We start from the raw sequence: 24,030 nt of genomic DNA on the forward strand, positions 1-24,030 counted from the left end.
AGAGATCGGGCAATGTCAAACTGAGCTAAAACAAGCATGAAAATAGGACTTTAAATTCATCAAAAAGCCAAAAACATTATATAAAACATATATATGAACAAAAATAGTAAAATATTTGCTAACTAGTAACTTGCATCAAACTAAAAGCTGTTAATATATTTCAGTATATTTACAATTTGTTTCTGCTGCCCCTTATTGGCCAAAACAAAAACTGGTAATGTAGCATTAAAATATAAACCATTGACCCATTTACCTCAATCTTATTCAGAACTAAATCCCAAATATCCAATTTCCCAAAAGGGGCAATTACATTTAACCATAATCAATAACCAGGCCCATGGCTTAGAGAGGCTGAAGAGATCAAAGCACAACACAGACATCAACAGTCCAACCGTCAGTCAACACCCGTACATTGGGAAACCCCTCCTGCTCCTCTGAGCTGATGCTGAGTTATCATTTCATTTTCCCAACCCATCCTCGTCGGGGCCATCTGCCCCAAGACGTGAGGCTGAAGCATCCTGGAACATAGGGAGGGAGGGAGGGAGGGAGGGAAGAAGGAGGGAGGGAGGGAGAGGTAGAGATGTGCACTGCCAAGTGATCAGGAAGTAGCCCTATTGTTTTCAGGGTCCCCTCGCTCTTCCTTTCAGGGCCACCAGACGACTGTCCCCCCCGCACCCCCCTCAGGCCGATCATCTTAAATAAACAGCAAAGTCCTCGTCACCACACAAACTCTATCTGCTCCGATTTCCTCCCTTGTCTGGAAAAGGGAGCCGAGAAAAAGCCTTTTTTATATTTGAGATCGACAAAGAAAGGCGTGGCACCTGACTGGGCACATTAACCACACGTGCTAACCAAACAAAGCAGATATCAAACAGATTACATGACCACTCCTCATGGGAACCACACAACTCCAGTCACTGAACATTTATTTGTACACAAAGCTGGTTCGACCGGTTGCTCAAAGCTACATCATCAACAACATGACATCGTGATCACAAGTCACATTTGCCTCTTCCTTGTGCTGAGGGACAACACACCGTGCCGGTGACCAGGTCTGCCGTGCCATTGGAGGGAGAGTCGGGGGGGAGAGTGTAGGTGGGAGGGAGCACACCTTGGTTAGAGAGTTACCCATTAACTCGCCCTTCTGGGAAGCAGCTGCAGAGCACAGCCCGATTCAACCTTTGCACAACATTTCTCCATTTTTACGGTGAAAGGAGAAAGAAGATGTAGACGTTGACAGACGGAACCACAGACAGACACACAGACAGACAGCGACAGGTGAACTGGCTGAAGCTACCGGGGCCGACGCAGACAGGTGAGCAGGTAAGACTTCATATGAAGAGCTGGTTTCCTAAGTGAGCTCTGACAATGTCTGTGTTTCACTGTGTAAAGGTCACATGACTGCTATGACTTTGAACTACACGGCTTATCATGCCAACGGATAGTTAACAAATAATCTGCCTTTTTCTGACCTATAACAGTATTGAAATACAGTAACAGTAATACAACTAAATTAATTATGATATACAATTTTCCTACATGGCAGTATGTGTGATGTGGTGGCTGATAAAGGCCATTTTGTCTCAATTCACAGAAGCGCCCAAACCAAAGTGTTTACATTTCACCGTCCTGGTCACTAAACCATTTCCTGCACCTGCTGACGGCTACAAAGCTCTTTCTTTTCAACACAAGGTTAAAATGCACAGTAATTATTCTCATGTTATATGTTATATGTACATAGTGTTAATAAAATTATAGTTATCCATTCCTATAACAGTCGTATCCCTATGTGGGAACTACCCGCCCACATGTTGATGCTGGCCACTTTCTGTTTTCACCCAAAACACTGTTCACTTTTATTAGATTACACTTTGTTTGTTATTTCTTCAATCTCTAAAGACACAGCATTTGTTTAATAAATGCACCAGGAGCTAAAGTTAATATTTAAACTACAAAGTGACACCAGAACGCAGGTTGTGCAGCGTCTTGTTTGATTAGCTGCTTTGTACCTCGTGTGTTGACACCTCCATTATTCCACGGCTGACAGGCAGAAACCAGACATGACATTCAAAGGCTCTTTCATGAACTCGCTTCAAAACGAATGCTAAACACGTCAGTCGTAACTCACAGGTGCAGTTTTCATGTGTAAATACTTGGTTTCAGCTCAGAGCTCCGAGAGCTTGATTTACCGAACGCCAGTGAGATAATGAGACGCTCGTAAACAAGGTCTGAACGTGCTGCTCTGTCGAAACCTTATCACGGGCAAACAATGGCACAGCCTGACTCCTTCACACATTTTCAAAGCTGGATGAAAACACAGGACCTGGCAGCGGGATGAGAGGGATCGAGGGAGGCTTGCATGCTGCTCTGTGGATTGTAGGGGCGGGGGGGTCAGCTGGAGGACGGCTCAGTTATTATCTGCGAAGAATGATTATCCGTGATTACTGCGGCCGGGGAGTCGAGAGGAGAAGATGTTTGCTGGCTCGAATATGATTCATATAATCTGTGATAGAAGCCAAAAAGCACTTTGCGGTGAGCAGATCTCTCCGATGCGCTTTGATGTGATTTCATGAGTTTCCTTCTTAATCTTAATAAAACTCTTTGTTACATACACGCAGACATTGAACGCACAAAATAGCTTACAGTTTAATTTGTCAGTTCAAAGGAACGCGATCAAACTCCACGAGCAGAATGTGATGTCGATGTTTAATTCAGTTTGTTGACGGGAAGAATATTTCACACCCCGTGGCCATCACTAGTCCAGAGCCTGACACTCACGCTCACAATGTGGGGCAAAGAAACAAAGGATGATGAAGGAAATACACAACTCCTTCCTCTGAGAGCGATATTCAAACACAGACACGCGCAGACAGGGATGCAAATGGAGCCTCTCATACATGCTCACATACAAATACAGGAGCAGCAGATCTGGCAGACGAGCACTGCTACACTTGTGGAACATGCAGTGCACGCCTCACTCCCAGGCTTCTCATCCTGTGTTGCTTGGTGTGTATATTTTTGTTGTGCTTTTTCCCCGTGAGAGGACAGAACAGGAAGAGATAAAGGCGGCCCTGGTACCGTGTTTACAGCTAACACCACTGAAGAGAGTAGCTAGGGAAGACGAAGGGGAAGAGGCCTAATGGGGAAAAGCCCTAAGTACAGCATCTGAATGGCTTATTGCTGGATACTTGGAAAAACACCCTGAGAATGATAAATGCACCAGAAAATGATCGAGACACCCGGATAGACCTGAAGGTGTAAAAGTTTCCCAGGATTATACCTATGATTGCTAAATAGAATACCACACATATCACATGAGAAATATTGTGAGTGAAAGACTTCTTTTTAAACTTTTGAATTAAAGAATGTGGAAGATTCTCCCTCCGCGGCTGGATACAATATTTATGTGGTGTTTGTTTCACTTAGCAAAAACAACCAGCAGGTGGAAAATACCCTCACAAGATTACAGCACTACAGTTCATGATTAATGACCAGAAAGGCAGGAATTTAGAAAAATATTTATATATTATTTATCTAATGTGTCTTTAGCTTTGAGCATATCAGCTCAAAGCATGTCAAACACTGATGTCATAGTGGAGCATGGATGTGAACTGGTCTTTCCTCTCCACAGCCGTTTGTGCCTAAATACAGAGCCAACCAAACTCCTACATGCAAATATCTGGCAAATGCACAGACTGAGGAACTGAAGCTCTTATCTGTCTCAAACACAAACTAGTTTGGGTGAAGCCTTTATATTTGCATTGGATACATCAATGAGCTATTGATGTGAACAAGTATCATGAATAAATGTATTAATGACACAATTAGATCATAAAAATGTCAGACATAAAAACAAATAGGAAAACTATTTAGGTTTATGATGCATTTAGTGGGTAAATACAACAATATCATAATAAATATTATTGCTTAACAAATACCACACAACTGCTCAACCTGTAAATCAAGTGTTAATTCTTTCTTCATCAAGAGTTGAAAACCACAGATTTCACTCTCACGTATGTACTTCCCCAAGCCACTAGGTGGCAACAAGAATGTTTTAGCTTCACTTTTGTGAAGCTGTCATGTAATTTTTGCTTTACATGCCGATATTGGCTTGGAACAGTCAAGCAGCATCCAGACGTGACTCTGATAAATCAGCAAGAAATTGAACAAACACGAAATAAGGTTTTAAAGCGTATGAAATATAATATTTACAGGCTCTGAAAGGTGAGTTCAAATCAACTGCCTTAAAGTATTTCAGCTTAAGAGCTTAATCGAGTCATAATTCAAACTTTATATTGGTATAGTTGGTCATAAAGTAAGTGAGGGCATGTACCATCTTGAGTTTTACATTTGGTATCTCATCACAACATAAATTCTTATTAAGAAGCTTTTAAATGACATTGTCCTAAACAAATAACGTCAAGTAGGTTTTCTTTAATTGTTCATGAAACACACACACAGACACATTAGTGCTGTACTATAGACCGATGGAGGAAGGTCCTCCAGAATGTGCGACTTCCTGTTTGCGACACACTTTTCCTGTTGTGGATGATATCCTCCTGAGTTCCTGACAGCTCAAACTCAATTACTGGATTGAACGGATCCTGTTAGAGTCTCCCACTTCTTTTCTGATGACACTCTCACTCCTCACAGATACTCAGTGAAATATTTAGGTCATTTGATTGTTCGTGCTCTTCTTGGTATGATTCACTAATGAAATATGCATTGAGTCCACAAGAATACAAAGCCCCAATGCACGTGGGAAGTGTGGGCATTGTGGTTTACTGAGAGATTGTCTTTGTGTATAACTGTGTAAAAAAAGATTCTGGTATAAATTCCTTTTTTCTGTTTCCTACTTTCTCCAGAGCGGGAAAAGTGTGGCTGATATTTCCACTCACTCGTTGGATGATACAGCTTCTGCCACCACCGTTCACTTGTTACTGAGCCCGTCACTCAACGTGGCCACCTAGTGGAGCTGTGAGGGTCAATCACCCTCCTGGTCAACAGAGATATTCCACTAACTCCCTCATCTGGGGAGGTTCCTGCTCTGCAACATCTCCCTCGCGTCACTCTCATTTTTTTATTTTTACCTGCTGAGGACAATACAACACTGAGCAGAGTTTGACTTTACCAGACCTTGGTAGATGAAACATTTAAAACCTCTGTTGGATCTTATATAAAGTGGAGTTCTTCCCCAGCGGGTCACATACACCGTCCTGTCCCCTGACATACATGCATGTGTGATATACTCCCGTCATCCATGGCTTCACACTGGAGTTGATGGTGCCCAGAGCAGGAAACAGGTCTCATCCAAAAGGAAGCAAATCGAGCCCCGGAGGACGAGTCACTCTTGTCCAATAAGAGCAAAGCCAGATGGAACTATCATTGAATGCCACATTCTCTACACCGACACCAACCACAGCATTCAATGGTGAGAATTCATTTACATCTGTAAAGTCAAACTGACATAATTTGGATGTCACGTGACATTCCAACGGCCCACATTTGCATAATTCACCTCTGACAGCTATAATTTGATTCTGGCCAAACCCGACAGAGTCACAGAGAAAGAATTTGACAAACCTGAATGGAACCCAACATGCATTCTCTTTTTTTTTTTGTCCAATCCCGACCCGAGCCCCGACGTTTTCCACAATAACAGTTGTGTTTAGTGTAAATAAAAGATCGTAAAAATAAAAACATCTTTTTGTCTCTGAAACTGGATACACATGACTTTGTGGGTCCTGACAGGTTTCTACAGGTCAGGAGCAAATTCAGACAGAGGCTACAAAGAGCATTTCAAACTTTTAAAGGAATTACCCCGACTGAAATCTTCAAACTGAGTCACAATATAATGCGGCTCCTTTAAGTTGGTCTGCACTGGGGCTGCCTCACAACCAGAACACACTAACTAAGGGATTATTTTGTCTCTCTTACAGAAACAACACCGACAGACAAATACACCAATCACAACTGGGAGTTCCTGGCGGCCGTCCTGGTCACAGCCATCGGTATCTCCATCGTCATCGCCCTCCTGGCTAAATGTACCGTGGTCCGGCGTTACCTGGCCAGCTACCGGCACACACGGCTGAGGGAGGCGGACACCGTCAGCCAGATAGATGCCTCAGGTTTGTCTTAATACTCCTCCACACAATTAATTTGAGGAAATAAATTCATGACAACAAATAGTTTTTGTTGTTAAATGAGAATGCTGCTGAAGAATGAACAGTGTTCAGTCCGTTTGCATCAAATGATAAAGTCAGTGATTTACTGGTGTATGTCATTTAGAAGTATTGAACAAACTGAACATCAATAACTGGGTTCAACTACTTCAACTACTTCCTGGTTCGAGAAAGCTTTGATATATTTTTCACTGGAGGTGATGGGTTGTATGTGATACAGAGGTAATACTAATTCAGGAAGAAATATAGGAATGCAGTTGATTTTGTGACGGCTATAGATGAAACGGTATGAACAAAATGTTCACGTCATCAGTCTTATCACGTTTTGTTAAAATATGCTGTAAACGTAATTAAGATAATTTCCCCAAGCTTATATCGACGTAATATGATTTATCAATAAAAATGATGACAGCATTTTCACATTTTATCTACGTCAACAACTTGTCAAGTTGTTGACAACTTGTCGACAACTATTTAAGTTTGTTTATCGGAACAAAAAACCATCCAGAATCCAGGGTGTTGTTGTTTATCTTGCTCTTTCACAGGCTCTCCCAGTTTGTCCATTGTCCCTGTGGACAAGTGTCTGTGTGACCTTGTCTCTGACAGAACACTGTGAAAGCTGCTCGTCAGGCTCCTGAACTTCACCAAAGAGCTTTAACTGCACACAAGTGCATTTGTCCTTGCAACTCCTCCAGTTCAGCTTCAAGACTCCTGCTGTAATGACACTTGGGAGTGACCTTTCCCGTGGCTGTGAGCGCGTCCTTGTAAACCACACACCCTGGCTTTTCTTTCCCTTATGTGAAAATGTCCATTTCCCTTCTAAAGCGGGACATTCCGTATTATCTAGTGTACTCTGTCCTCTCACAGTCGGCACGATCCTCGTCAGCAAAGACATGGAACAGCGTGAAAAATAACCATAGCTGCTTTATTTGTTGGATTACTGAGGAGTGTTTTTTGTATTTATAAATTGTCTGATGCATTTGTAATCTTTCTGTGCTCCCAGGCCTTGACGTTGGGTTCAGGATGCAGAGTGGCCATGGAGTGAACCCTCACTGTGTCCCTCACGTGGGCGAGGAGGACGACGACGGCTTCATCGAGGACAACTACATCCCGGCCAGCGAGCGAGCGAGGGCGGAGAGAGCGGCGGAGATCATGCAGGACAGCGAGGAGGAGATGGACGAGATTGAATTCACCATCGCTTAGTGTCGAGTGTCTCCACTCAGCTGAACCACTAAATCCACTCCCACCTTTTTCTTTGGTTTGTGTTTATTTCTGTGAGATTCAAATTGTCAGTCACAAAAGGGGCACATTTTTAACCCTGGTTAAGTTTTGTAAAAAGTAAAAACCTGGGCTTGCGTGCTTCTGAATTTGAAGGAAGCGCAGAAAGAAGTGCACTAGTTCTCAACGTGTGGTCTAATGACGAGTCACTGTGGTCATGTTTTATCTTTCAGCAAAGCGACGACAGTTACAGTAAATTATTTGTTACTTATTTATTAGTGATAATCAAAGGGATCAACTCTAAAGGTTTAAAAAGAAAAGAGATTAACAGGTCTTCTCATAGAGTGGATATAAAGATGGACGACGTGGCGACTCCCCAAAAGTGAAGCCAGTGTGCTGTTGGCGCCCTCTGGTGGCTGGCTGCAGGATAGGTCATAAACCAGCCTCCTCCGTGTTAGTGGATGGGACGTGGGCCAAACTAATGGTTTCGTCAATTTACGGAAGTTCTTCTCACATTGATGTTTGTGATGATGAATACAAGGAATATTTTGGCTTAGTTTCTGGACTGTGGGAGGAAGTGGAGAAGCGTTGTCCATCTTTACATGCAGCCTATGGGTTATCTGTGTATATATATTAACCAATCACGTGTGTCTCTTGACAGTTATCGATTGGTTGATTGATTTTCTGAAGCTGTATCACAAGTCGGGTACATTATCGTGGACAGAAGATCTCAGCTGTGGAGAGGAACATTTCACTTTGCACTCTCATGTTTCATCAGGGATAAATAAGCAAATGTGTGTTAAACATGAATTGATTGAAAAGACGTTTTAATTGCTCAAACTTGAGGAACTCTGACTGGCGAATAAACTATGATGCTTTTCAAAAAGTGTGGATTTTATTTTTTAGAATATCGGACAAGATGGTGGATATCCCTTGTACATTTGAAGGTCTTCTGCACAATTTAAGTTACCAACTAACTTCACATGTTAGCAGCAGTAGCATATACCAACCGATGCTAGCGACATAACTACCGTTGTGTACTTTAGCGTCATCAAGTGTTTTCGGCCTCGTCATCGAAGGTATAGGTCGGACCTGAGGGTATGCTAAGGCTAAAGGTATTTATATTGTGCAGCTGTTTTACAAACTACAACAACACATCTTTAAACACAATTCAACAACCTGACTACCATGATTTTTTCATGTAGGACGACAGGTGAAAAAGTATGACAACTTGCAAATAAAAAATAGGGCAGGTAAACTAAAGAGGGTAATTGTAATATACTAAAGATAGCATTTCTCACTTCTCACTTCTCACTTCTCACTTCTCAGTAATTCTCCATGATTGACTTCTAGTTTTTGGATGGTAACAATGGGCTGGAATATGTATTCAGTACTTCCCTGTATTGTGAAGTCAACTTTTAGATAATTGTGTAAACTGTTGAATATGTGACCTCAGTAAAAAGCTGATGTGTCAGTGAAACAGAGTGAATGAAGGCCCAACAGTTGGTTTTCTCACTGGAATCCCCACACTCACCTCCCTGATTCTGTACTGGGACCAGCAGCAGTGATGCAGCCTGTCAGAGGAGCTGGACTGGGGCAGGGAGCTGGAGCATCTCAGGGGGTCCAGCTGATGAAGGGGGTGTGTCAGGTCTGAGTGGAGCTGAAAGGAGAAGAGCTGCTTCACCCGGAAACACTGATGATCAAGTTCACACAGAGAAGCTGGAGAGGAACCAGAACTGTGAGGGTTTAGCCTTCACAATAAAAGTCCACGATTGAACTCTAATAGTGAAAGTGGATGAAAACATTGGAGGGATGCCATTAGATTAAATAGCCTCAGAAATAAATCACTAAAAGGGCTATCATGTACTGTTGTTGATTTCCTAACAAAAATATCGTGAAAAAAATACTTAATAAATAAGCTTGTGGAAGTAGAAAATATACACTTAACTTGAAGTAAAAATAAAAAATACAACACAATTAAACGAATAGAATATATAAGCAAATTAATAAATTACATTTTTATTATAGTTGTGATTTCATGATAAGGTAAAACAAAATACTGAGGTTGAAACTATTTGAAACTCTCTTTTTGGGAATTTGTTATGTTGTAATTGCAAATAAACGTTGTTAAGCAAATAAAAAGTAGAACAAGATCCTCTGCAATATATTAGAACAGAAAAATAAGCATAATGTTAGAGATATCAGAATAATTCAAATAAGTTAATTAAGTTAAGAAACCATATATATATATATATACCTGCTTACCTAAAACGTATGATAGAGGGAGGTGAGGGGCTTTGTTGGCCTGCAGCTATTTTAAATTTAAATGTTATATTGAATTATTTGCTTTGTTCATTAATGTCTTTTGATTACATAATGATTATTCTTCTTTCTGTTCCTTGTCATTCAAGATTTGAGATTGTATATTTAAATTGTCTTGAGTGAAATAAACACACACACACACACACACACACACACACACACACAACAATATACACAAATTAAGTGCACGCACTTGGGTATAGTTCTGAAGTACATGTACTTTTTAACAACCGGAAATGTCCTTTACTTCCTCACCGGTAACTTGACGCGGTGGAGCGTAGGCATTTCGAGGCAGAGCCGCTTTGGAGGCAAGAGAGAAGGAGGAGGAAGAGAGGAGGAAGAAGGAGGAGGAGAAGGAGGAGGATGGCTGCGGATATCCCTTCTTACAAATGACCCACATCTCTGTGTGCGGACACGTTTCACACCCAGGACACTTCTTCTGACGGAGCGTCTCTCTCCACGCGCACCAACATGTCTGCGTCCGCGATCTTCATCCTGGACCTGAAGGGGAAGGTAAGTTTGTTCCGACTTGTTGTTGTTGTTGTTGGGGGGGGGAGTTGACAGCAGGTTGTGCAGTGGAGCACCTGCTGCACGAGGAGAGGACTCCCCTCTAACTTTAAAATTACGTCAGGTGTGGTTTAATGTGTGTTTGTTAGTTCGCTGCCCGTCGTGAACCAGATGTTAGAGGTGTTTCCTGTACGTGTCCTTCCAGGTGGCGCGTCACCCTGAGAGCAGCTCAACTTGAAAAACTCGTTTCACAACAAAAACACACCCACACATGCACACAGACACACACACACACACGCACACACACCCACACACAACCACACACTTATCTCAACCTAATCTAAACAAAGTCTTGCAACCCTTTGAATTCGTGAGAACCAGCCAGAATGTCCTCAAAATAATGGTATTGAACCGAAATTGGTCCTCATAGCTATAGATAGACACGCACACATAATCACACACACACACACACACACACACACACACACACACACACACACACTGAGACTCTTGTTCTTGTGCAGTGATGCAACTTCATTATATCGGATGTGTCCTATTTCAAAGTTTAAAACTTTACCCTCTGCAGCTCCAAAACTTTGCACCACAAATTATCACAGAGATTTAATATCATAAAAAAACATAATAATAATAATAACACTTTTATGTTTTAAATGTGCTTGAGTCATCATACGTTATTTTGAATATATGCCATCTTCTTTTATTTGACACTATGACATTAAAGGAATAGTTCACCCAGAAATGTAAATCCACTCATTATCTATTCACCACTATGAGGAAGGGGTGGATGAAGGGTTTGAGTTCACAAAACACTTCTGGAGTCTCAGGGGTAAACAGTGTTGCAGCCCAGTATAACACAATTGAAGTAAATGGCGACTGTTTCTTCAAACGTATAAAGAAACTGCTCCTGTGGCGTCATCCAAGTGTCCTTGAGCCCTTAACTCGGTGAAAATGGTTCAAATGAAGTAAAAAATATATAAATTAGTAGCATCCCCTCAAAGTGTTTTTTCAAGTGCCCCAAATCCAGAATGTGGAAAACACCCTGACATGTGTCTGACATGTTAGGGGTGTATCGTCTTCAGTACACGAGGAATAAAAGAGGCCGCAGAATAGTTTCCCTCATGGAGTTTTACATCTTAATCCTCACAGGGTTAATTTATTTCAAGGCAAGAAAAGGAATAGCTGAAGAAGCCTTAAACATACCAGACAATACCCATCAGGGAAAAGGATCAGTCCCTCATAGCAGGGATGTCTGATTGTACAGATTAAAGCTTCTCTCTCTCTCTCTCTGTCTGTCGTTCTCTGCCCCGAGGCAAGTCAGCAGATCTTCACCTTCATTTCCCCCCCCTCCTCTGTCTTGACCAGCCGGGGTCCCCTGTCCTCAATAACAGCTGAGGATGAAAAGAAGAATACTTAATTGCTCTTGTGATAAATACTCCCAAATATTTTGAATTCCACCACATATCAAATATAACGATATATAGGCAGGGTTGTAAAGACCGATCCTGTCGGACCATCCATTCATGGTGCCCAGAGGATGAACCCTAATTACTGGGACTAGGCAGCTCCACTATCAAGTTACTGTTTCTGCTTTTGAGTGATTGATCACTCAAAAGCTAGACAGACAGTCATGTTCCCCCCCTCCAAGAATGAATTGCAGTACTCTATTGAATGTCTTTTGCATGTGTTTCTATGAATTATACATTTGTACTGTACCTCATGGTGTACAGTAAAAGTTAAATGTACAATCCACAATAATGCTCATTAGAACGATACGTTCTCATCTGTTAGTCTCGTTCTGAGTAAAGACTATAGAGGAGTTTAAATGAGCCTCCAGCTGCTCGGACACAGAGGCACTGTGAGTGTGCTCAGTGTTAAACGGCTGCAGTTGATGGAGCAGCTCAGTGGCGTCTGTTTTTATTCAATCTACAAGTAAACAACTGTCAACTTCCAACAGCTCTAACAAACGCTTTAAAAACATCATCATCCTGCTGATAATACCGTTCTGAGTTCTGCTCTGAGATCTGTTTGATACGATTCTTTTTCTTTCCAATCTGTTGATGGTGAAACAAACCGACAGGAGCTCTTTAGTCTCTCTTCGCTCCCTGTTTGCCTTCCAGGGATCTGCTCCAGTGAGAGTCAGCAGCGAACGGTTCACATGGATTCCACCCGGTCGCTGATTGCCTCGTGTGTCCCAGTAACACAACTTTCCCTTAATCCCTGCAATGTTATTTAAGGCCACTATCGGTTTGAATAGATAATATTTCATTCATTTGTTGTTATGTTTTGAAAACTGATTTAAAACATCAGTAATGGTTATTCTTTCTAGATTTAACCAGCAGTTGAAAGTAATTTTAAATAGAGAAAACCATTTGCCTCTTATTCTTTTCTTTATTGTAGCTTGTTTATGTTTTTAATGGTTCAATTATACGTCTTTTTATATTAAGATACTTTTTGTATGAATCATAATATGGCATCAGGGAGATAATTGGAGGTGTATGAATATTTGTAATTTAAAAGTATGATACTGTATTTTTGACTTGGAACGAACACATTGAAAATAGACCTGGAATATGTGTGTTGGTTGGTGCACTCTGCCTCGGGGCATGACATATTCTAAATGTTAGCGTGACTTTTTTTTTAATTTGCTGTGTAAAACCAGCCTTGACTAAACAAACAAAGTTGTTTGACATTTTCTTTCGTTAATTCGAGTTTAACTGACCCGTGGTAGAGACGTGTTGACTCTGGAGTCTCCCTGAGGTCAAACATTATTGGCTGGAGGTTCGACTGACTCCAAAAAAACACTCTTCAGTTTTCTGACCGTTGGAAAAGAGAGTAGAACGGTCAAAATTCGACTTTTTGGTGATGATTCGAAGAAGGAATTATCATTAGAGAGTCAGTCTGCACCACATTATACACATAGACTACTCATACATCTCAGTTCTTTATCCAAGATCCACTTGCAATGGGCTTAAGGCCATGATTCAGTAGGGAGTGGTTGGTTGTTTATGATGATTTGCAGTTTTTCAGAGGTTTATTTCACAACTCGTGTCAAGTTGCCTGTTTTCTCTCGTCAACTATTTAAAACCCAAAGTTGTTCGGTTTGATTAAAGGTAGAGAAAAGCAACTAAGACAGTTACTTGATTGTCAGAGTCGATTACCTTGATCAAACTCTGATTTAAGATCCATCCATATTTATTAGGAACAGAATGTAGAGTTCAGAAACACAGAGTTCAAACCAATGTGAACAAATATACGCTGTCATGGATTCCTTTCATCCTTTGGCTTCAGATCTACAAAGTCTCTTGACATTCCAGACGGGTCCTTCAGCGCTGCTCCCTCTTTTTGATACGTGGATTGGTCCAGAGCTCATTCTGTGACGCCGCTGACCTGTGACCTCGTCGCTCTACGGTTCCCGTCTCCTCTCACTGGAGCCGAGCAGCGATCTGTTCATATCCCTTCTCTCCCCCAGATTACTTTACGTTGCTGGAATTTCCTCTTTTTTTTGTATTTCTTATTTCCTCCTGCCTTTGTTGTATGTGCTCCTGCGTGAACCCCCCCCCCCCCCCTGTGCAACACAGACTCTTCTATTAAAGAAAGGGTGGGGAAGCTTTGTATGTGTGTGTGTGTCACATCCCTCAAGCGTAAAATCTTTGATCTCTTTCTTCACTCCACTCTGTGATGGAGTCAGACTGCTGACTCCTATTGTTGTGGGCGCTGAAATAAGAAGACGTGGTTGTTTCTCAGAGCAACGTTTTAGTTTTGTTAAAATATCGTGGATAGAATAAGTTTCATTAGGGTTAGGTCTCATTCATGCTCAATGCTAGATACTTTTTGGGATGGAAGGACTTTAGCTTTATCGTTCATCTCAGAGTATAAACTTCTTGTCTTCCAATAACTACTGTTCACAGTGTCACCTGAGTTTCTGGGTCGTCATTTGTTATCTGGAAGTTTATTGTTCCCTTTTTTTGCAGCGTCCACATTGTGCAGAAAGTGGCTCAACTATGTCTTTAGTAAATGTAAGAATGGCCTAAGAAAAGGCAGAGATATTGGTGACAGTAGTCTCAAAAGAACAGAGAACGTATTGTTGTAAGAAGCTCTACTTTTGTTATAGAAATTGAGACACGTGTCCACATGTTATTTACTTTCTTGTGAGCTACTGTAACAAACAGGTTATTGCTCTTTTTTCATGATTTGAAGAGGATGAGTCAAGACACACACAAGCGCCTGATTCAGATCATTATTCTTTGCCATGTTTGGTTTGACTCAGAGTGAGTCGTGCATCTTTGAAATTGGCTCAAATCGTACAACGTATATCGAGCTTTACACCAGTATCGTTCATTGACACCACATTTCCTCAAACTTTTAATGTGTTTGGGAAGTTTGAACACTTTTGTTAAACTAATTTCGCACATTTCCAAACTCTGCTCCCAGTTTCATGTTGGGAAGCTGGTCATTCATCATTCATTACCAGAGATTCGACACAGTTTGCACATTTCCTCAGTGGGTGAATTTTGAAAAAAGGGTATCAGCTCCATCCAGGGGGTTGGTTGTCTGTAGTGGTTATTTGAAGCGTATTTTAAGGTTGAGTGCTCAGGATTGGTGAGTCGGCTCAAAAACCTTTAAATATTTCATATCTGGGTTCTGCCTCTGCAAAAGCGTTGCCTGCCTTTTTATATTTTTTCTCCTTCCTGCGCTGCGTCCAGGTGCTGATCGGCCGCAACTACAAGGGGAACATGGACATGAACGAGATCGACCACTTCATGCCCATCCTGATGAAGAGGGAGGAAGAGGCTGAGATGACGCCGCTCGTCTGCCACGGCTCCACACACTTCCTGTGGCTCAAACACAACAACCTTTACCGTATCCACTTCAGCCCAAAGACCTGCAGCAGTTCATCTCAGTGTAGTTTCCTACTTTCCTCCTCAGTCATGGGTGTTCAGAGATTTAAAGCATTTCCTGAACGGGTTCCTTTTCCTGAGCCGTCCTGAGCTTCTTCTCTCCTGAGCTCCAGTTTTATCACGACATGTTTTCACAGCCAGCTGAAGAACAGAGCACAGATTCACTGTGATGTGTTATTCATGGCCTAAGCTTTTTCTCATGGGAAATTGGGCGGTCAAACCTCCTCACATATTACTAATTCAGCATGATATTGCAGTTGTGAGTAAGTGGAATTCCCAGTGCACTGCAGTAGTCTACAAGTGGGACAAGTGGGAGCTATTTAACCGCCCTGGGACCATTTCCTTATATATTCTGATGACTTAATTTATTTACATTCATCTCTTAACCGACCACAGTATCTAAATGATTTCCCCCCAACATGTCCACAACTGTGATTTAGACCAATGTGCATCTTTGTTTTTTTTCCAGCTCGATTCGGGCACCTTGTTTTTCTTAACAGTCTTTTCTTCAGTGGTGGCGATGACCAAGAAGAACGCCAACGCTGCTCTTGTTTACGCCTTTCTTTATAAAATAATCCAGGTGAGAGCTGTTGCACAAATCATCCAAATACTTAAAGAAAGGGTGATGTATCTTTTGTAAATATTTTTCTACACCAGGGTGTCCAAACTAGGGCCCGCGGGCCATCTGCGGCCGGCCATCCATTTAAAATTGGCCCGCCTCAAAATAAACAAACACTCACGGCCCCACGGGGCATGGCGCCGTGAGAGGCCCAGACCCTCAAATTTTTTCTGTATGTGGCCCTCGGGTTTAAAAAGTTTGGACACCCCTGTTCTTCACCGTCTATCTGCTGACTCTGTGCTTTTGAGGTACTTGGAGTTTGTTTTTGTTGCTTTGGATCAGAACCAAGTTGGTTGCTTCCCCCTGTTTGTTGTGTTGATGCGAAGCTAAGCTAATTGTCTGGTGGCCATAACTTCCTGTTTAGGGCACAGACATCTGAGCTGCTAATACATCGTGCTGTACTCACACTGTGTATTTTGTGACTGTGTGCAGGTATTTAAGGAGTACTTTAAGGAGCTGGAGGAGGAGAGCGTTCGGGACAACTTCGTGACGGTGTACGAGCTGATGGACGAAGTGATGGACTTCGGCTTCCCTCAGACGACCGACAGCAAGATCCTGCAAGAGTAAGAAAACTGTCACACAGTCCGCCTTACTAGTAAAACCAGTTTTCCCAAAGGTGGTGCCATAACAAAGGTGTGATCTGTAGAAGTGTGTTGGTACTGTGTTGTGTCAAATGAGCAATCGGGCTGATTAGGTTCAAGTTTAAAACTGTCAAAGTTCATAATTGCTGCACTATGTCCCGTCAGGGAATAGACACACCTGTAAACGCACAGTGCCGTCAAACCAGAAACACTGCTACTACACAAATTGTAAAGGCTACTGAACAGAAAAGCTATACTGCAGCTGCCGATAAAGTTTTAATAATACATATTAAACAGCCAAAGCATCTCAAAAGGGAGTCCATAGCCTTATTAGAAGGGTTATCCGTGATTTAGATAAACTACATGTGCTCTAATTTTGTTTCAAAGAAGTACCAGGGACCAGCAGAGAGGGAGAAAGAGAACACTGTGCTCCTGTGCTATGGTCCGACTTGTTCTTATTCCCATTCAACCCAGTACAGCTGCTGACTCATCCTGTAATGTGTGGTGGAGCTTTATTCAGCGAGTGAAATGAACTGAAACTACTATTCTCTGGCTCGACCAGTGTTTAGTGTTCTCAGTGTGCACAGCCTGGTTGTGGCTCTTCTCTCCTCCGGGTTCCTTTTGAGAGACGCTTGTTTCCACGATGAAAACATTTCACATGATCAGCTTCACTGGGTATTTAAAAAAAAAGTTCCAACTCGTATGATACATTGCTTTTCTTGTGTTTTTATGATGTTAGATTTACTTGTACATGTAGTTCATGCTTTTACACCAAAGCTTGTACGTGTGTGTGTGTGTGTGTGTGTGTGTGTGAGTGTGAGTGTGAGTGTGTGTGTGTGTGTGTGTGTGTGTGTGTGTGTGTGTGTGTGTGTGTGTGTGTGTGTGTGTGTGTGTGTGTGTGTGTGTGTGTGTGTGTGTGTGTGTGTGTGTGTGTGTGTGTGTGTGTGTGTGTGTGTGTGTGTGTTCTGAATAGTGCTGATAATTACCAGGCTCCTATTGACACTCAATTACACCATCAGCCGGACACACTCAAGGCGCACAGACAAGCCCTGCTCTTCTTCAAGAAGACACGCAAAAGTGTCATCTATGTATTGTGCACACACACACACATGTTGACACACAATCTCTGTCTGCAGGCATAGTTCAGTTCTCTGACCTTTTCCTGCCCCCAACCAAAAAACGCCCCTTTTCTCTTTCATTCAACACCTACCTACCTGCAATGTGTGTGTGCATGTTGTGTGTGTGTGTGCATGTGGGTGGATGCCAGAGACTGAGCAATATTGCATTTCATGTGTGCGGCCTCCCTATGAGCCTTTGTGCGTGTGTGGGTGGGTGTGTGTCTGTGTGTGTTTGCTATGATTTGCAATTGTTATGCTAATCTGTCAGTTTGCTGCCAACTCTGCCTCCAGATGCTTTCATTAGCATTTCTGAGGAGGAATCAGGGTGAAACAGAACAAACGGCAAAGCAACACAACAACCCGACATCGACCCTGAGCCCACTCGTCACCGCCTTTCATCTGCTCAGACTGTTGCTGTGTGTCAACATGCATTCGAGAGCCTCTCGGTGGGCGTGTTCCCTCAATCTGTCAGTCAATCAAAATCCTGTTTATTTAGCACTTTGTGTTGTTGACTTTAGACGGAAGAAATGTGCAATACAACTTGAAAACAAGACACTAGGATCAATAGATATGTTTACATGGACACTTATATTCTAATATTAACCCAATTAAGACAATAGTCTAAATATGTTGTTGTCTGTAAACAGCATTTTCCCATATATGGTCCAGTAATAATCAAATTTAAACATGAGGAGTATTCTGACTGTAGTTACATTATGTAGACGCGTACGTCTCAATTGGATTCAAACGTTCTATTAGAGTTTTTTAAGAATTTACTGCAGTTATCAACTGCTTGAGGACACATGTCCTGTGTTTGAGTGTAAGCCACTAGTCATATTCAGACTAAGTTTTATAGTCGTATGTTAGTTGACACAAGGTCGACAGTACAATGAGAAGTGTACTTAAGTATAAGTGTTTAAGTGTATACCATATAGCTCTATGTACATATATAATTGATGGCCCATCTTTCTTTAATTTAAGGTTAAAGGTTAATGACACAAACAATGTAAACAAGTGTGTCGCAGAAATGCAGAGGAATGTTGGATGTTATAGTAGCTGTTGTATTTTCTATCAGCAGCTCATGTCAACTATATAATCAAAATACTGCCTATTCAGAATAAGATCAGTAGTCGTAATGTTGTTGATGTAAATGTTGTAACTGCCTCATTGGTCACATGGGTCGTGACGTTCGGTGAATAATCAAACAGTTAACTGGATAATAACAATGTCTCAAATGACAGGCAGACAAAGTCAAAGCATTGACTCGTAGTGTTGAACCTACAGAGAATAAACTCCCGACTCTGCAGCTTCATGAAGCTTCACAGTGAGTTTCAGATCCTTGTTGGAACCACAACTTTACCATTAACGTTCTCTCACCGCCCTCATTGTTTTTACACTTAACATTCCTGGCAGGTACAGTAGTGTTTTGCATACGTCCAATTAACAACAGACTCAGAGAGAAGCCTGTGGAGCGTTAAGCTGCTAGAGAGACAGATGTGTCCCTCAGGAAATGTCTCGTTGCTGTTTAACATCTGTATCGTGTCCTGGTGGGATTATTAGCCACTTCTCCACATCTGGTTCAAGTGCAGGTCAAAATGTGTTTATAACAAAAAGTCTAACAACAGATTTCTATAAGAATCCATCTTTCACAGGGAAATACTGCCGACTGTTTTTACTGATTAATGAATAAACACATCCATTAACTACAGATGGATTTTATTTATCGTTTTGTATGACACGGTCCGTTCTGCCATGTGCCAAAATCAAAACTGGTTTGCTTGCCAAGTGAAGCTGAAATTGAAAATAGCATCATAAATATTTGAGAATCTAGAGCATCGCACAATAGCAGATGAAATCAAGTTCTGACACTCGACTCAAATCGAAAGCCAGTGGGAAGAAAGTGGGTCTTTATTAATGATTTATATTAATAAAAAATAAAATAGAACAGAATGAGAAGCGAGGACAGTCAAAGCCTCTGAAAGCATGAGTGTCTTGAGTTTAACGTTAACTATATCAAACACTTTTAATTAATAAGAGCTACAGTAAATATTATATGGATAAACACAATATATTATATATACAATAAACAAAGGGAGAGAATTCAGACCCATTGTATTCGTTTGAATTTCATAACATTTTGTGACATTATGGGTAAACACTGGAGTTCTGCAGTAGAAACAGTGAGTGGTGATGGTGGTGGTGGTGGTGGGGGGGGGGGGCCTGGCCTGGTCACATGTTGTTTATCTCACCACAGTTTCTATTCTCACAATGACGAGTCATTATTCTCCCCGGCTGCAGTCAGAGAGAATCAGTTAAACAAACCTGCTCCTCCACTCGCACACGAAGAAATCAAATAAATGAATGAATAAATTACATTACTGTGGTTGGAGGAGGAACAGTGAGTTTATGTAAGTCTCCATTTTTCCAATTACATCCATGACTCACCACTTGTTTTGTTTTATATAATGACGTGTGATTAAAACAAAAAATAAACCAAAACATTCGATAAACAGAAATGTCAACGATGTTTGTTGACCTTTCTTTTGAGTTATGAGTTTAATTAATAAATTAAATGATGACTCCTCTCTGCAGATGTTAGAAACTTCACCACGGTCCATCCTGCTGCTGCTCGTGTGTTTTTCACATCTCTGCAGGTTCACAGACTGAATTTGTGTTAAAACCTCTCTCTGCCCTCGTCTCTCTCTCTCTCAGGTACATCACCCAGCAGGGTCACAAGTTAGAGGTCGGCGCTCCTCGACCTCCGGCCACCGTCACCAACGCCGTGTCCTGGCGCTCCGAGGGCATCAAGTACAGGAAGAACGAAGTTTTCATGGACGTCATTGAGTCTGTGAATCTACTGGTGAGGACACGTGACCCAGACAGTATCTGGAGAAAGTAAACAGTTAATGAAGAGTCATAGAATGTTTAATAGAACAACTAAGATCTCTGAAAATCCTGTCCATATATTTACACTTTCTGGGTATGTTCGTCATATAGCCTGACGTTGGGAATTAAGGATTTGACTATAAAGTAACTAAAGTAAAAGCTGTACAATGAGTCGGTTAATTCACGTGATGTAAAGTGATGAGTTGTAAGGAAATGAACCATCACAGGACTAAGTAGAAGCATATAAAGTAAAAAAAGTAGCTGAATTCGCCCATTAATCCGGATCCACTCCAGAATTTAATGGCTTTTCAGCTGGAAAGCTACATCAGGTCATGTTTACTCTGATAGTCCAACAGATTTCCTCACAGCATTAGTTCTCTTTGTCCATCATCAACCTCCTTTTAACAGATTTTTCTTGGAACAGTCAAAGTGTTCGTGTGCTCCGAGGCTCAGTGGGTGTGTCGGCGCTGAAATCATCTTTGTTAAAAACCCTGGGACATGTTTTGTCTCCTCCGAACACTTTTTCCTATTTCCTTGAATTGAATTGCGAAGGAAGTGGTTTCTAATATCAACAATCCTCAGTTCTATTTCAGTGAAGTATTTATTTCTGTATTCCTGATTGTGCACACGAGGAGAAGCTATACAACAGGCTGATGAGGTGTATTGTGATAAAAGGTATTTAACCTCCACAGCAGTGCAGCTCCCAATTCCTATTCTGTGACCAGGGGCTTTCTTTTTAAATGTCAAATGTCATCAGAGCTCCTTCATCCTCCTTTGCACCAGTGCCCCGATTCCATTTCTCTCACTGCACACTGAGAGCCTCTTAGCCGCGTCCCTCAGTGTGTTCAGATCTGCTTAGTGGTTTGTTTATTTCTCCCAGTTCATGTGCTGGAGTCTCTGTGATTCTGTCCTATTGCTGATCATCAAGTATCTGCAAGTGCACAGTTATTGTTTTTGCTTATATCCAACAGATGAGCGGATCTAACAGAAAAGCTGATACCATAATCTATTAGCAATTATTAGAGAATGATCAAAATACCTTCAATCAGATATACATTTTAATTTTCTTTTCTTCCTCTAGGTGAATGCCAACGGCAGCGTCCTGCGCAGTGAAATACTGGGCACCATAAAGCTGAGAGTGGTCCTGTCGGGGATGCCTGAACTGAGACTGGGCCTCAATGACAAAGTGCTGTTTGAAATCACAGGCAGTAAGTCATATTTCAAATTTTTGATATTAAAGATGTAATATAGTCCTATGTTATGTATTTTGTGTTTTGTAGCTCTGCCACCAAGGTTCTGTTTTGATCTGCATCAGGATTATGCAGATTCTACACAACCAGTTTCCAGGGGGCAAGGTTATAGAGATAAGGTGTTAGCCTCAACACCCTCCCAGCGTCTTCTATCAATTAATCATAAATAATACAGCACATATTCACAAATTACAATCACAGTGCTTAACAAGGTGCGACATCCTCTGCCTTTGAGAAGAACAACTACCAAATTAAACACAGAGATAGAGAGAGAGAGAGAGAGAGAGAAGCAAGTGGCAGATAGCTTTTCCAAGGACGGACTGAAGTGCAATAGATGTTACGTGTTTACAATATTCATGGGAAAAAGACAGTGTCCGGTTTGAATTGAGATGTGTATCATTGTTTTAAGTATTTATAGAAAATAAAAATGTCTGCCACAGATGAAGGGAGCAGTTTAAAAGTACACAACTCTGTCACTTTATTCATAAGATTAGTAATATCAATGGAATCTGATCATGAGAGAGCATTTCTCTATCATGTGATCTGTACACCCGTTGAACATCTCCATATTTGTTTGAAAAATTAATAGAATATTTAATACTTAACATACTTTTTGCCAAAGTTGAGGCAGATACTTGTGAGTGTGCTTCTCCTTGATGGTTGAGCTCTCACCTTGAACTCATTCTCCACCTTCACCTCCTCTTTCTGTCTTAACCCCTTCACTCCAACTGTCCCACACCCAGCTTAGCTTTCATCCTTCCTCAGCTTCCTTTTCCCAAATTTTTCCAATAATGTCTCCCACGGCTATCTCCATGCTCCTCCCGGCTCCTCCTCCTCTGCTTTCCTTTCGCCCTCTCTCTCTCCATCTCCTACATTTCTTTCTCCCCCCCCACGGCTCCTCACCGAGGGGAGAAGGCTTCATCACTGTCTAGTCTCTTTGAGTTAAGCCTCACCCCGGGCTACAGCCCTGAAGATGAAAGGTGAGGGTCTGTGGATATCCTGTGTGCGCAGCCCACACTTTCCCTGCTGTGTGTTTCCGTCTGGGAAATAACACATCCACAGAAATAATGATCCCAAATAATGATCAAACAGACACACACACACTCACACACTCTGGGAATGTTTACACAAACATTAAAATGTGTTTTGCACGCTGAGCTTCTGCAGTTTCCTGGTTTTACATATCATTTCCCAGTCATTTGGTGATTATCATATTTGCATGATCCACATTTCTTCCATCACAGCTGGACGCAGCCAAAACCAGAGCGCATAAATCATCAAACACTGCCCTCTGCTGGCAGGAGTCCGTCATTGAGTGGCAATAAATATCAAACTTACGCTCTTATTATTTACTATCTGAAAACTGGCGCATCTAATTACTTATCCCATTAAAATACCAGATGTCAACATCATTTAGTCTGAGATTTGTTTCCAACTGCTCACATCTTCCCTGAGATTCGTCATATTTACTGATCAGATTGGTTTTACGTTTGTTTAAAATTATATGGATGTGAGATATGGGAATATTTACCTTTTACCTCGAAGACAGAACATGTTCACAGCCTGTTATGGTTATGAGCTGTGTACCACGACTGCAACTCAAAAATATTTTCATTATCAATAAATCCTCTGATTATTTTCACTAATTAATGATCCCATAGACGAGTGTTTTACGTGATCACACAAAGTAAATCCTCACATTCGAGAAGCTGCGACCAAGCTATCATCAGCATAGTCGGGGATTGTGTGGGTCTTTTTTGTTTTTCACTGTGTGACGGCAGACACAGAAAACACACACGCTCTCTCTTGTCTGCTGCTGTGCGTTAAAGTAGGGAAACAGGTGAACCTCAGGGAAACTGCTGCATCTACCGTCCTCTGTTGACATGTCCACAGACCCCCCCCCACACACACACACACACACACTCACACACACCTGTCTCTTCTACCAGCCCCTAAGGTCCTAGCTGTGACAGAGTGTGACCTTTCTTTCTTGTCTTGTCTTGATAACATTGCGTTCGAAACGTGTGTTTGTGTGTTGGGGGCGTGTGTTTGTGTATGTGTTAGTGTGAGTGAGTGTGAGCCATTCTTCAGACGCGCATTGGGGAAGTGTCATACATGTACACTCACACACACACAGATACACACAAACAAGAGCAAAATAAAAAGCATCGGAGGGGTCATGCTGACTCTGTGGGTTTGCTGTATCAGTCAGGGAATGTTATCTTTGTTTTGTTTTTTACATTGTCTCAATACCATTTTATATCAATACGTCATTTATAGCATATGATGACAAATGATGGTTCCTTTGAATGAGTTGTAGATTGTGTCTCCATTCTCATCAAATCACACCATTCCTACCAACCATCCCCAGTCTGCATGTCTTTGCACTGTGGGAGGAAGCTGCAGGAAACCCACACTAACAGGG

The 24,030-nt window shown here is 41.7% G+C and overlaps 2 protein-coding genes across 5 annotated transcripts in view; both read left to right on the forward strand.

The window, feature by feature from the left end:
• The first annotated feature begins 1,135 nt into the window (after positions 1–1,135).
• Positions 1,136–8,289, forward strand: c9h1orf210 (chromosome 9 C1orf210 homolog). 3 transcript variants are annotated; one of them, XM_062395560.1, is made up of 4 exons: positions 1,136–1,323; positions 4,869–5,434; positions 5,943–6,131; positions 7,189–8,289. In XM_062395560.1, exons 2-4 carry the CDS (start codon positions 5,377–5,379, stop codon positions 7,386–7,388), a joined length of 447 nt encoding a protein of 148 aa, XP_062251544.1. In that variant the 5' UTR covers positions 1,136–1,323; positions 4,869–5,376; the 3' UTR covers positions 7,389–8,289. The 3 variants fall into 3 exon arrangements, with proteins under 3 accessions (XP_062251544.1, XP_062251545.1, XP_062251546.1); XM_062395561.1 differs by having other exon boundaries at positions 1,136–1,315; XM_062395562.1 differs by lacking the exon at positions 1,136–1,323 and adding an exon at positions 3,114–3,255.
• Positions 8,290–10,012: 1,723 nt separating this feature from the next.
• Positions 10,013–24,030, forward strand: part of ap1m3 (adaptor related protein complex 1 subunit mu 3) — a 21,913-nt gene continuing 7,895 nt past the window's right edge. The window contains exons 1-6 of one of the 2 annotated variants that reach the window (XM_062395943.1): positions 10,013–10,238; positions 14,957–15,113; positions 15,664–15,731; positions 16,203–16,333; positions 20,182–20,329; positions 21,437–21,563. In XM_062395943.1, coding sequence (XP_062251927.1) covers positions 10,197–10,238; positions 14,957–15,113; positions 15,664–15,731; positions 16,203–16,333; positions 20,182–20,329; positions 21,437–21,563 — 673 coding nt within the window. In that variant the 5' untranslated portion in view covers positions 10,013–10,196. Of the gene's footprint in view, positions 10,239–14,956; positions 15,114–15,663; positions 15,732–16,202; positions 16,334–17,380; positions 17,916–20,181; positions 20,330–21,436; positions 21,564–24,030 lie in introns of those variants that run through there. The other variant, XM_062395944.1, reaches the window with a different exon arrangement.

This window comes from Platichthys flesus, chromosome 9 (assembly GCF_949316205.1).
Source record: "Platichthys flesus chromosome 9, fPlaFle2.1, whole genome shotgun sequence".
In the NCBI taxonomy this organism is placed as follows: Eukaryota; Metazoa; Chordata; class Actinopteri; order Pleuronectiformes; family Pleuronectidae; genus Platichthys; species Platichthys flesus.

What these genes read in the sequence shown, in the direction of transcription:
- c9h1orf210 (XM_062395560.1), top strand. Translation starts at nt 5,377, where the DNA reads ATGGAACTATCATTGAATGCCACATTCTCTACACCGACACCAACCACA. An exon ending in ACCAACCACAGCATTCAATG is followed by an intron (nt 5,435 to 5,942) that starts GTGAGAATTCAT and finishes TCTCTCTTACAG; the next exon opens with AAACAACACCGACAGACAAA. An exon ending in CAGCCAGATAGATGCCTCAG is followed by an intron (nt 6,132 to 7,188) that starts GTTTGTCTTAAT and finishes CTGTGCTCCCAG; the next exon opens with GCCTTGACGTTGGGTTCAGG.